The sequence below is a fragment of the Desmodus rotundus genome, chromosome 1, assembly GCF_022682495.2.
Source record: "Desmodus rotundus isolate HL8 chromosome 1, HLdesRot8A.1, whole genome shotgun sequence".
In the NCBI taxonomy this organism is placed as follows: Eukaryota; Metazoa; Chordata; class Mammalia; order Chiroptera; family Phyllostomidae; genus Desmodus; species Desmodus rotundus.
The window spans coordinates 87,353,077-87,365,818 of record NC_071387.1 but is presented as its reverse complement, the minus strand read 5'-3'; the positions used below and the strand labels follow the sequence as shown (position 1 = coordinate 87,365,818).

The 12,742-nt window shown below is 48.5% G+C and overlaps 1 protein-coding gene across 4 annotated transcripts in view; it reads left to right on the top strand.

Moving 5' to 3' along the window:
* Nucleotides 1–387: 387 nt before the first annotated feature.
* Nucleotides 388–12,742, top strand: part of GPRC5B (G protein-coupled receptor class C group 5 member B) — a 153,783-nt gene continuing 141,428 nt past the window's right edge. For 2 of the 4 annotated variants that reach the window (XM_053925811.2, XM_024560369.2), the window contains exon 1: nucleotides 9,391–10,420. In XM_053925811.2, the coding sequence (XP_053781786.1) occupies nucleotides 9,391–10,420 (1,030 nt within the window). Of the gene's footprint in view, nucleotides 528–9,390; nucleotides 10,421–12,742 lie in introns of those variants that run through there. The other 2 variants (XM_053925827.2, XM_053925821.2) reach the window with 2 other exon arrangements.

Genomic DNA, 12,742 nt, shown 5'->3' with positions numbered 1-12,742 from the left:
CCTTTGCGTTCTGTATCTGGTGCTGTTGTGGGGAAGTTACTCTTTAGTAACCCACGTTGGAGAGCGCCATAGGCCGGGTAAATGCTCTGCACTGGGACCCTCGTGGGATTATCCTCCGTGTGTTGCTGTAACTGGATCAACCTGGGGACGTGTCTGGACTGTTTATGGCGCACTGTGAACGCTTGTCCCCGAATTTGTGACAATGAAGGGGGTCCTCTGGGAAAGGACCGAGGAGGTTGCGCTGCTGGGTGTGGGTTATTGGTGGTGGGTTCGGTGCACAACATAGCATGGAAGGGGGTAAGACCCGGTCTCCGAGGCTCAGGGGTGGGACCTGCAGGGGGGGCGGGGCCTCGGCTGCTGCAACAGCTCCACCCGGCAAGGGGGCGCCGCGCGCTGTAGAAGTTAGAGAGGGTGACGCTTTGAGGACAGAGCGGGTGCTCACTGGGCGGGGGCCACCGCAGCGCTGCAGAGATGTGACACCACGGAGGGCTAGAGGAGGCGTCGGTGCCACCGGGCCGCGGAGGTAGGTGAGTGCGAGCCATGCTGATGGTGTGGAAGGTGCTGCGGGTACTCTAGAAACTTTTCCCGCGTGGACTTGGGCGGATTAGGGGGTCTGCTTCTTCTGCTTTTCTAATGCCCCCAAGGGGTTAGTATCTTGGGGAAGATGGAGATCCGGATGCGAGGAAACATTCCGGGAAAGGAGCCGCAGAGAGAAGTGCTGGGAGGAGGGGGAAGACTGGGGACCTTTGGCCAGGGTGGGGGGCGGGGGGCGGGAGGGTAGAGATCCAAGTCTCTGAGGAGAGTCTGCCGGCAACCACAAGTAAAGAGCAGCTGGGAGTAGTATAAAGGAGTCCAGCCTTGCCTGAGTGACTCTTCGTGTGAGGGTAGTCGTGGGCAGGTACAGAGGCCGCGTAGCAAGCCCGTGGGGGCTGACCACAGACTTGGCAGACAGAGCTGGGGTTCAAGGACATGGCTTTGGGGGTTAGCTGCCATACCTGCTGCAGGGGCTAGGGGCCAAGTTCGCAGCCGGTCGTGGTTTCGCACGACAGGACAAGAAGGAGACAATGTGGACGAAAAGAGACTGAGCTGAGACTTGAGGCTGGAGGACCAATGAGGGGCAGCCGCATACAATGGTGGGGGCGCGGGCGGGGGTGGGGGGGGGCGTTTCTGTATGGGCCAGACGGGGGATGAGGACTAGTCCTGTGCTACGTTCCCTCTTCTTGGGGGACAAGGGTTCCCATCCCGGGATCCCTTCCTCCCGCACCCTCCTCGGCCTAGGGCAGGGAGCTGGTTAATCAGCTGGGGAGTGGGGGAACAGACCTTCCCAGCGCAGCTCGGTACATTCCCCAGCCCTTGCTTGTACAGTCACACCCAGGCCTAGCCAACCCGCCCCTCCCACCCCGTTTCTCCACACAAACAGGCAGACCTTGTTCTCCTTTCGCTAAGGGGGCGGCTCCTTGAAGCTCCGACAAAGGCCCCTGAAGTGTGGCGGTCAGCAGTATCCCTGTTTGGGGCCCGGCCCACACGCCACATTGCTTGCCCAACTGCTCCAGGTTGAGGGGGGAGGGCGTACTTGAGCACGAGACCGGGGAGGAACAGGGGCATCCTCGCAAAAACTAGAGAAGTTAGGGTCGAACAGAACTTGGCAAAAAAGCCTTGGAACTTCAGCCAAGGAGCCTTGATTTAGAAGTTTCCTCAGTGGGTTGGGGGATTTTGGAGGATTCAGACTTTGAGTTAACTGCATGCAGATGAATGTAAATAGGGTGCAAATCGGTGTCTGTAGTCTGGAAGCCCTCCAGTGGGCCAGTTTTGTTTCTAGACTGGCGTGGACCTTTCCTACCTGTTCCCTGCTTTAAATATGAAAAGGGATCAGCTTAGTTGGGAAGGGAAGAAGATGGAAGGGAGGAGTGGCCATTTGGGGCATAGTCAGCAAGACAGGCATCTTGTTAGAAATTGAAGCTCAAAATCTTCATTGATTAATTTGTTATTTCAGTAAGTGTGCCAGCTACAGAACCGGGTCTGGGACACTACAGTGTATAACATGAACAAGTCCCTGCACTCACGGCTCTGGGGAGGTTGGCAAACAAACAGTAAACAAGTAAATATGTAGTAGACATAACTTCGTTTAGGATAAAAGCCACCAGGAAAGTCAAACAGAATGTCGTAAAGACAGTGACAAGGATTTGTGTATATAAGGGCAGACTGTTCTGGGGAGTGGCATTTTAGTGGAGCCCTGTTAAGATGAGGGACCCTGCCTCTGAGACATCTGGGAAGAGAGCACTGCAAATTCAAAGGCCTAGAGGTGGGAATAAAGTTAGAGGAACTGAACAAAGGCCATTGTAGCTGGAACTCATAGGCAGATGCTTGTGTGTGGGAGGCAAGACTAGACTGCAGGGAACGGCCAGACTTCCACCTTTGGGCCATGGAAAGGAGTTTAGGTTTTATTCTCTTTGGGCCAGTGAACACTTACAGGGTGTTAAATGGGAAGCTACGCTATCTGATTTTTAAAACTCCTCTAACCTTGACAGGAACACAGAAAGCAGCTTTTCTTTCATTCTGCCTCTAGGGATAGCAAGGCGCCAGGAGCCTCCTAAGATCCTTATCCAGCTTGCCAGCCTGTGGGGAGACCACTTTGAGCCTGGTCAGCCCTGTGAGTGTATTCAAGGATTGGCTCCAGTTTTAAAATCCACTCCCCACTTCTAAGCAGTTCTTGTCCACCTCAAGCAGCCCCCACCCAAAGCCCAGGGCCCCATAAACACTTTCATACAAAGCTTCTTAAGGATTCTGAGTTAGTCATATTATCTTGTCAGAATTGCAACCCAGGAGGAACCAACAAGCACTACTGAGCAGCCAAGGATGCAATTTGCATTTAAATGATTGCTTTTATTTACTGGATCAGAGCTGCTTTGCATATTCATGTGCAAAGAACTGGTGTTGGGGTGACCTTATTTATTGACCCTTGACCATTATTAAACCCAAAGGCCCCCAGACAGACCGGTGGTCTGGGCAGCATTGGGAAATGAATATTATACAATAATGTTATTTGGAAAACAAGGTGAGATTAGACTCTTTAATGTCAGGAAACCTTTTAACAGTTTAATCCTGCCCAAGCAGAAAAAGCACCAGTGGCACTAAGGGTAGTGGGCTGGGACAGAATGTAATGCTGGGTGCATGAGGAGGCTGGCTCCACAGCCTCCTCCTAGGCCTCTGCCAGACACGGGTGGGCAAACCGGGGTGCAGTAGAAATACCTTGAGGTCAGGATTTGGAGAAATGGGTTCTAGTCCCAGCTTGACCTGTAAATTCCAGTAAGCCTCTGGCCAAACTACCTCAACTCTACCTTCATTTTCCCAGTATGACTATGGGAACTATGACTGTTTTTTTTAATAAGCAGAAACACTACTCTGTGTGCCAAGCACCTTGCTGGATACTTTTTATGTACTTGTCACAGCAGCCTTTTGAAGGCGGCCCTGTGGTTATCTTCATTTACAGGCGAAGAGACCAGGGTCAGAGAGGTTAAGAAATGTCCGGTGTCACAGAGTTCTGTTTGGCTTCTGTCCCACACCTGAAGAGACTCCTGGGAGTGTTAATTCTGTGCCAGCTATTTTATAGGTAGTGAACTCTAGAGCCCCTCCTCACCTGCTAATTTTTTTCTTTCCTTCCCATGTTCTAGTGCCTCCCCCCATCTTTAGAGAAGGTGGGTTTGAGGTGCCTCTGATTTGCTAGGCACTGGGAGGGTACACTGAGGTAGAGGGTGAGTGACCTCCTTGGATCCCTACTGGTAGCAGCCAAGGTGAGGCTGGTCAGAATGGTGTGTTCCAGAGCGGTTTTGTAGAACTTGCATCTCCTTTCACATAGGTGGGTAGGAAAGTAGGGTGGTTGGTCCCCAGAGAATGGCTCATGTCTTGTCTCTGAGTGTCCTGACTCTGACTCCTCATCAGACACCCAGTTTCAGGGCACCCAGGCTGGGCCTTGGGTCCTCCATCCCCAGCTTTCTCTTGGGAAAACTACCCTTGCAGTGAGGTTCCTACTCAGGAGAGTTTGAGGATTCCCAGGGCAGACCGCCACCAAATATATCTCCCTTCACATCACCTCAGGGACCTCTTTGCTTGGTGTGTCATTGGGGAGGCTGAAAACCAGTGGTGGACAAACACCTGGGTGAACCCTACTTCCAACTCCATCTCCATGGCAACCACCCCTCCTGAAGAAGCAGTCAGGAAAGTTTATACCTCAGACCAGGGAGCATTTGCCAATCTTTTCCATTTATTTACCAGACACTTTATATAAGTGCTTATCCTATTTAACTACTGTCTTAAACTCTAATTATTATTTTAATTCTCACAAAAGCCCTATTCCATGGGTACTGTTATCATCCCCATTTGCAGATGAGGAAACATAGTTACGAAAGGTTAAATCAGTTGCTACCAAGGGGCGAGGTGGGACTTGAAACTGGAAAGTCTCATTCAGAGGTCACAGTGCTGGGTGCTTGCTGAAGAGAGGGGCTGGGGGAACCAGTCCTGCGTGTGGCTTTCATTTAGGGAGTACTGTCCTTGCCTACACTCTTTCCAGCCTCTGCTGTTCCGGCTCTCAGATACCACCAGCTGGCACCTTGTGGCCCCTCTTCAGGGAAGGAGGGAGGGAGAGAGGAAGAGAGGAAGAGAAAAAGAGAAAGAAAGAGAAAGAAAAATGCAGTATATTTAAGAGCATCTGAATGAGTCACATTTCTGGGAGCCTGGCTAGAGCTAAGGTAATTAATACGTGAACCGAGTCTTACACATTTGTTCACATTTATTCATTTCTCCTTTTGAGGAGCTGTATTCTTCCCCACAAGTTTGTTGTTATATATTCATCCAGTCCCAATCAACTTTCCCCGGTGGCTGACTTGAAACCTCTAATCTGTACTGTTCTGTTCAGAGTTCTTGGAGAGCTGCTGAGATGGCCAGTGCAGCACAATGGGATTTCCAGAGAGTGGGTGCCACCTGTATGATTTTAGGTGGGTGTTCTGGCATCCCTGCTACACGTGTCTGAGCTCCTCTGACCTCAGTGTGCCCTAGCATTCTAACAAGTTCCTGGGTGATGCTGCTGCTGCCTTTCCAAGGGTGAAACTTGGCCTTAAACCTCTCAGACCTTCAGTCCCTTCCTCTATAAGATGGAAATGAGAACATCTGCCCTGTTGGTGATGTTAGGATTGGAGATCGTATTTAGCAATTCATTCATTTGGGTCATGAGCCTTGCACATGTGCCAGACACTGGGGAATCCATGAAGAACAAGACACACAAGGGCCTTGGGGTGGTGGTTGGAGAACAGAGTAGAAAAATAAAATAATTGAAAATAATTGTGGCACATGTGACAAAGATCAAGTGTATTTGCACAGAGCCTAATTGGAGTGGGGAGAAACTAATTCAGATAGACTGGCCAGGAAAGGGCTCACCAGGTGACATTTTTAGAACCCTGGTCTAGGGCAATAACCCAGCAACAATAGTAAAATTGTTTGTCTCTTGGCTCTACTGCTTTCTGGCTGTGTGAACTTGGACAAGCCAGATGATCTCCCTGTTTTATTTCCTGTAATGTGGAGATAGTAACAGTACTTGTTTCATAGTGTCCTTGTGCAGATTATAAAGGCATTCATATGTGATGTGCGTAAAAGTGTTCCCGGACCATAGTTAAGGATGATGAGTTAATGGTTATTGTCACTGGCACTGTGAACTGCAGGTTAATTCTGAATCCCCCAGAAACCCTAAATAAGCTGAACTCTGCTTAATTCTGTGAGGCAGTATGCAGCCCTCCTCCTGACTATCCTGGACGTTGTTCTAAAGAGTAAGTGGGGTGGCTGTCACCTCATGGGCATCCTTGGCAGTGATAAAGACTCACCTAAGACAGCTGGGCCATACTAAAGCCTCTGACTGCCTAGATATTGTGTACAGAGGACTTCCTGGAAAAAGGGGGCCCCATGATGTTGAAGGAATAATAGAACTTCTCTGTTGGCAAGTAACACAAACCCAGCTCAAACTGGCTTAATCCATAAAAGGGAAGTTAATTGGCTACTAGAGCTGCAAATACCAGGATACCTGGCTTCAGGAATAGCTGAATTCAGCCATTCAATATAATAGGACTATATCATTTGGCCATTCCCTTTGGATCAGCTTTATTTTGGGACAGGTTCTCTTCCTATGATGGTAAATAGCTCCTCTCCAACTCTAGGCCTATATCCTTTTAACTTAGAAGACCTCTTTCCAGTTAATTCTAGCAAATATCCTAAGACTATGTGCCTGCCCATGAATCAATCAGTGTGGCCAAAGGGTGGCATAAATTTTCTGAATGGCCAGGCCTGGGTCAGGTGCTTGGAACTAGGGCTTAATGTGGCTTTCCAAAGGAAAATCCAGAGCTCTTTTCAGAAATGGGAGAAATGGATGCTGTGCAACAGCTGTCTTGAAAAGAGACCCTTTGGAATGAAAGCAGAAATCAAGGGGTATCAATTTACCATGTCAGAAAGGAGTGGGAGCCAAGAGACCTGGACCACCACCAGTGTGCTGCTCAAACTCAGAAGCTTGGTTGCCATCTTGCTCTCTTCATCATCCCATCGGCTTCTTGTTGTGGTTGGAAGACCAATTAGAAAGGATTAGAGGATTTGGGGAAACTAAGTCCCAATTTTTGGCCAGGCCTTGGAGAAAGGAGATGTCCTCAAGAGTGGAGACAGCTAAGGAAGGCCAAATTCTTGCAAGGAAAGGACATGACATGCAAGCCTGGGGCTGAGAGGCCTGGCTGGTTACCTACCATTTTCCCTATCAATTCTTGCCTCAGGTGGCCTCAGACTTTCTCAGCCTTGGAACTATTGATATTTGGGGCCAGATAATTCTTTGTTGTGGCTGGTGGTGGTGGGGTTCATCTCATGCACTGTAGGGTTTAACAGCATCCCTGGCCTCTACCTATTAGATATGGGTTGCAGCCCCTTCCCCAGTGTTGAAAACTAAAATATCCCTAGACATGGCCAAATGTTGCTGAGGGTCAAAATCACCCCTGGTTGGAAACAACTGACCTAGAGGGTAAGTGGAGAGAGGGTTAGGGTTCAAGACTGCAGAAGCACATTCCTACTCTTCATCCTCCCAGCCACATTGGTGGTGAGTCTGGCTGCCCTGTGACCTAGAGAGGCTACATGGTGTGTGTCCTGTTATTACGTACTGAAAAGTCTCTTAATTGTGTTCATCATTGATGAGATGTCTGGGGGAACTCAACTGCAGGGCCCCTCCACTATGTCCAGGGGCAGAATGGCATTTAGTTCTGACATATCCAGTTCATAAATTTTCATTTCCAGCATGCTAACAGGACCTTGTGATAAGCAGCTCTTGCCAAGACAATATTTTTCCAAAGGGTAGTAAGTGGGGATATGCCACTGGGTATGCAACCTGAGTTACATCAATAAGCAATTTAACATTTCAAGATATATGTATTTCAGTGTGTTGTTTTCTTTTAAATAAGTTGATTTCAAAGACTCGGTGAGTCAGTTAATTAAATAACTACACAGAATGTATATAGACAAAGCCTAAGTAGCTGGGGTAGCACTCCAGTGACTTATGTGGCGGGGCCACAAATAGTGCCTGTATGGTGGGCCAGATCGCCAACATCTGGGGTGCATCCTCACCCCTAATTTGCCTGAGCAAGATGTTGTATTAGAACATCTCTTGCCAGATACCCTCCCTTGCTAGCCTGCTTTCTGTCATCTACAGAGGTGACATTCTCTGAAGCACCAAACTTCTTCTCTGTCAGAGTCATCAGTAATTTACTACAGTCAATGGTCTCATGGCCAAGGCAGGATTGGAACTATTCACAGGATCCTGTAAAGGATCAGAGAGAGGTAGTCAATACCACATTTACTTAGGGAAGTCCTAGGGACCCACTGGCTGGTTATAGGCTCACATAAGGGGTGGAACTAAACCAGTGAATTTGATAGAGATGCCTAGAAAATGGGAATAAAGCAAAGAAAGCTGTATAAGCCAGGGCTTTCTGGAGATGAGGCTTCCCTCACAAACAAGGAGTAGTGATGGTGGGTAGAGGAAGGAGTCTTGGTGACTTTGGTTTTTATTAAGCATCTATTTTGTGCCAGCACTGTGCTAATGCTTGAGTCCACACCAGTGGTGCTTATCTAGTGATTCTGCCCCCCAGGGGACATTTGGCAGTGTCTACAGATCTTTTGGGTTGTCACAATTGGGTAAGGTGGGTTGCTTTGGACATCTAGTGGTTGGAGGCCAGTGATGCTGCTAAACATCCTACAGTGCCCAGGACAGCTCTGCCCCAGGTACTAAATGTCAACAGTTTCAAGGTTGAGAAACCCTGTTAATGCTAATGGACAAGACAGACATCTAGCCATGAAGACAGGAAGGGAGGACAGAAGGGAGGGACAGTAGAAACAAAGTAAACAAGCACAAAGATGACAGATGATTAGACTAAGAAATAGAGAAGAGGCTCTGATAAAGAGGAATAGGAGTATGATCTTGCCTCAGGTCTGAGTGCATGATGTTAGAGCTGAGACCAGCAGGGGCAGGACCAGTATTCCATGGTAGGGGTCAGAGGAGCATCAAGCAGAGGGAACCAGAAGGGTGAGGAGACATGGGTTAAGGCTGTCACCATGACTGCTGTGTGGACTCCAGCTTGCATGGGGGCCAGAGAGTGTGCCAAGGAGCATCCTGCGCCATCCCTAACCTGGCATGGAGTAAAAGGGTGGATTCTTGGAAAATCTTTGGAGTGGGGATAAGATGTGTGAAAACTCAGGATGGAACCCAGGAAGACAATTCATTTTGCAGACAGTTCAGTACCACATTTGAAATGCTGGGAGTCTTCTAGGGGCTGGGTTGTGTGATCTTGGGCTAATATCCTAACCTCTTGAAGGCTTTTTTGTCACCAGTGTAAAGACTGAATGTGTTGAGTGCCTGGCCTAGAATGAGTTATTGCTAAGTGTTAGCTGTTACCACTGAGAGATTGAAATGGTGATGCATGCCATTCTCCCAGCTCAGCCTTGGCCTGTGACTATCTCTTCAAAATTTCATTTCACTCCCTCATTTTTAAAGAGGTCAGATATGGCCTCAAAATTAAAGAATATGAAAGGGTATTTAGAGAAAGTGAGTATCCCTCTCAGCCTCTCCTCCATCCACTAGTGGTGATAACTCATGGTTGTTTACTGGGCCTGGCCAAGGGTGTACATAGGAGTCAAAATCCATTTACCACCCTACCCCCACTGCCATGATTGGCAGTGCTGCCTGGATAAATGGTGCCTTTTCCTAAGTTTCCAAAGGCACCATATGGACTAGCAGGTTCAAAATGAGGTGGAGAAGTCAGGAGAGTGTGAGTGTTAATGATGAACTGATCTTTTTCCCCTACCATCCCCAACTTTTCTGGAATGTTCATGCTGTCAGAGAGAAAGATGAGAACCCACCAAGTGCTTGCCTTCCTCCTGCTCTTCGTGATCGCCTCTGGGGCTTCTGAAAACTCCAGCACTTCCCGCGGCTGTGGACTGGACCTCCTCCCTCAGTACGTGTCACTGTGCGACCTGGACACCATCTGGGGCATCGTGGTAGAGGCGGTGGCAGGGGCGGGTGCCCTAATCACACTGCTCTTGATGCTCATCCTCCTGGTGCGGCTGCCATTCATCAAGGACAAGGAGAAGAAGAACCCTCTGGGCCTCCACTTTCTATTCCTCCTGGGGAACCTGGGCCTCTTCGGGCTGACCTTTGCCTTCATCATCCGGGAGGATGAGACTATCTGCTCAGTTCGCCGTTTCCTCTGGGGAGTTCTCTTTGCGCTTTGCTTCTCCTGCCTGCTGAGCCAGGCGTGGCGCGTGCGGAGCCTAGTGCGGCAGGGCAAGAGCCCGTCCGGCTGGCATCTGGTGGGTGTGGCACTGTGCCTGACACTGGTTCAGGTCATCATTGCCGTAGAGTGGCTGGTGCTGACTGTGCTGCGTGACTCGAAGCCGGCCTGCGCTTACGAGCCAATGGACTTCACTATGGCCCTCATTTATGACATGGTACTGCTCGTGGGTGCCCTGGGACTGGCCCTTTTCACACTGTGCGGCAAGTTCAAGAAGTGGAAGCAGAATGGGGCCTGTATCCTCCTCACAGCCTTCTTCTCTGTGCTCATTTGGGTGACCTGGATGACCATGTACCTTTTCGGCAATGCGGAGCTGCAGCAGGCAGATGCCTGGGGCGACCCCACCTTGGCCATCACACTGGTGGCCAGTGGCTGGGTGTTCATCATCTTCCACTCCATTCCTGAAATCCACTGCACCATCCTGTCCTCCCCGCAGGAAAATACACCCAACTACTTTGACACATCCCAGCCAAGGATGCAGGAGACGGCCTTTGAGGAGGACATGCAGCTACCACGAACCTACATGGAGAACAAAGCCTTCTCCATGGATGAACACAATGCAGGTATAGTGGTGGCTGCCTGCTGGGTTAGGTTCTGGGGCCTTTTGTCCTAAAACAACTCTCTTCTTTTCGGTGGTGTTAGGTGGTCCAGGGGGCAGTCCTGGCAGATCAGAGCTCTCAAACATTGACCCCAGTGTGGAAACTGGCCCAGAAATGGATTTTTATTTAGATTTTTTCCTATAAATTGCCAACTAATTTAATATAAAAATCCAGGTTTCTGGCTTCTTTTGAAAAGTTGAATCTGACAATGCATGGCCACCATTCCCAGCTAGCAGCAACTGTCTGGAGTTGGCTGGAAGGCCCTGCCTCTTACCCCTCACCATGTTATAGCTGCCCCTTTAGATGGGAATCCACTTTCTGTTTACCACACTCCCCACCACTCCCTATTTTCCCTGGCCAAACCACTCTAACATAATATTAATTGCCTGTCTCCCTGGAAGTGTTTGCATTTGCAGCCCATGTGCTAGCTGCTGAGGGGCAATGCTTGTGTCCTCTCCCCTACCTCTGGCACCAAGAGTATATGAATTTGGGCTCTCAAGTCAGATGTCTGGGTTCAGATACTGTGTCTGCCACTTCCTAGATATGTGGTTTTGAGTAAATTAGTTTACCTTGCCAAGCCACAGTTTTTCTCATCTGTTAAAAAAAAATAGATAGAACATCCCTCATGGAGCTATAGTGAGAAGTAACACGCTGTGTGTAATGTACCTAGTGGTTCCCACAGTACCTGGCATGTTGAATGTGCATCTTGGTTTGGTTCCCCTGAAGGTGGGGCCTGACACCAGGTACAGGTGGTTGACTTGGGATGTCAGTGTGGGGATTATCTCTGAGAGCCCAGAGGGCCCTTCAGGGAACATAAGGAGGAGAGGCTGGGGAGCTTGGCCACTTCCTGGCATCCTAGGGGAGGCACCTCTTACTTGGCTCCTCCTGAAACAGGTTCCTCTCTGAGCCCTGTGGACTCCCCTGGGACCTCAATGACAATGGGATTGCCTGAAATGGATGTAAATTTTTTTCCATTCATTATTGAATTGGTCTGTCACTTTTTCAGCTTTTTGTTACCCCCAGAAAGTTAAGAACTTGATGGTCTAGTTTTCTTACAGTGAAATGGGGATGCTAGAATTACCCAAGTATTAAGTTCCTCTAAAGTAAGGATGGCTAACCTTTACTGCATGCTTATTATGGACCAAATACCCTTCTGTGCATTTTAGTAGTTAATCTCATTTGATGTCTTCAATAACCCAAGGAGGTCCATGTTACTGATAGGAGACTGAGGCAGAGCTGAGGTGTGAACCCAGGTGGGCTGGCTCCAGAGCCCACATGCTTGACCACTCTGCCACAGAATTACTCTTCTTAAAGCACATTGGTGTCCCTAATCTCACTGATGTGTCAGGACAACTCTGTGCATTGAGAAGTGGTTATCAGTTCCATTTTATAGAGCAGGAAACTGAGGCAACTTGTTCAACTCAACACTGTAAGTGCACAGCAGAGCACAGAAGGAGAAAGCTGATTTTCTGGCTCCTGTTACATGCATCCTTTCCTGTGAAAATACATCCAATGTGTCAGATCCACATAAAGTCCAGAGATCAAGGGCAACTGGGATCTAGGTTCGTACCAGCAGTGCCAGGGTGGATTTCCAAAGGTGCCTCTACCCCTATCTGTTTCACACCCTGATATGTACCAATGCCAAGTACTTGTCTTGTAGTACTTTCTTTCCCCCCCTTCTTTTCCAAAACAAAAACAGCTTTAATAATCCTTCCTGATGTCAAAAGATCAATAATAACCTTGTAGAAGTTTCAGCAAGAATAATAAAAAGTGCTTAAAATACCTTTGTCCAAAGGCAGCTACTGCTGACTGTTTGCTCCCATCTTGCCAGACATCTCTACATGAATGGATACATATAGAGTCTCCCTCCCTCTCTGTCTCTCTCTCTTTCTCTCACACACACAGCACATATGACAATCCTATAGAGCCATTTTTAACCTAGCTGCACATAAGAACTGCTTGAGCAGCTTTAAAAAATTACCAGTGCCTGACCCCTTATTGAGGAAGTTTCCTTTGGGTTTAGATATTTTTAAGCTCTCCAAGTGATTCTAAGATGTAAGCAGGTTGAAACCACTGGGTGGTGTGCAGTGTGCTTGCTTAAATCAGTATCGTGGCTGAGGCCTTTCCAGGTTAGTGACTGCAGAGCTTCAGTGTCCTTATCAAGATGCAGAGCTTTCCATTAGGCACCATAATTAATTTTCTGATCTTCAGCTGGCAAGTATTCTACTTGTTTCCAGCTTTTTTTTTCATTAAAATAATTTTCATTTGCAGTTCACATTCAATATT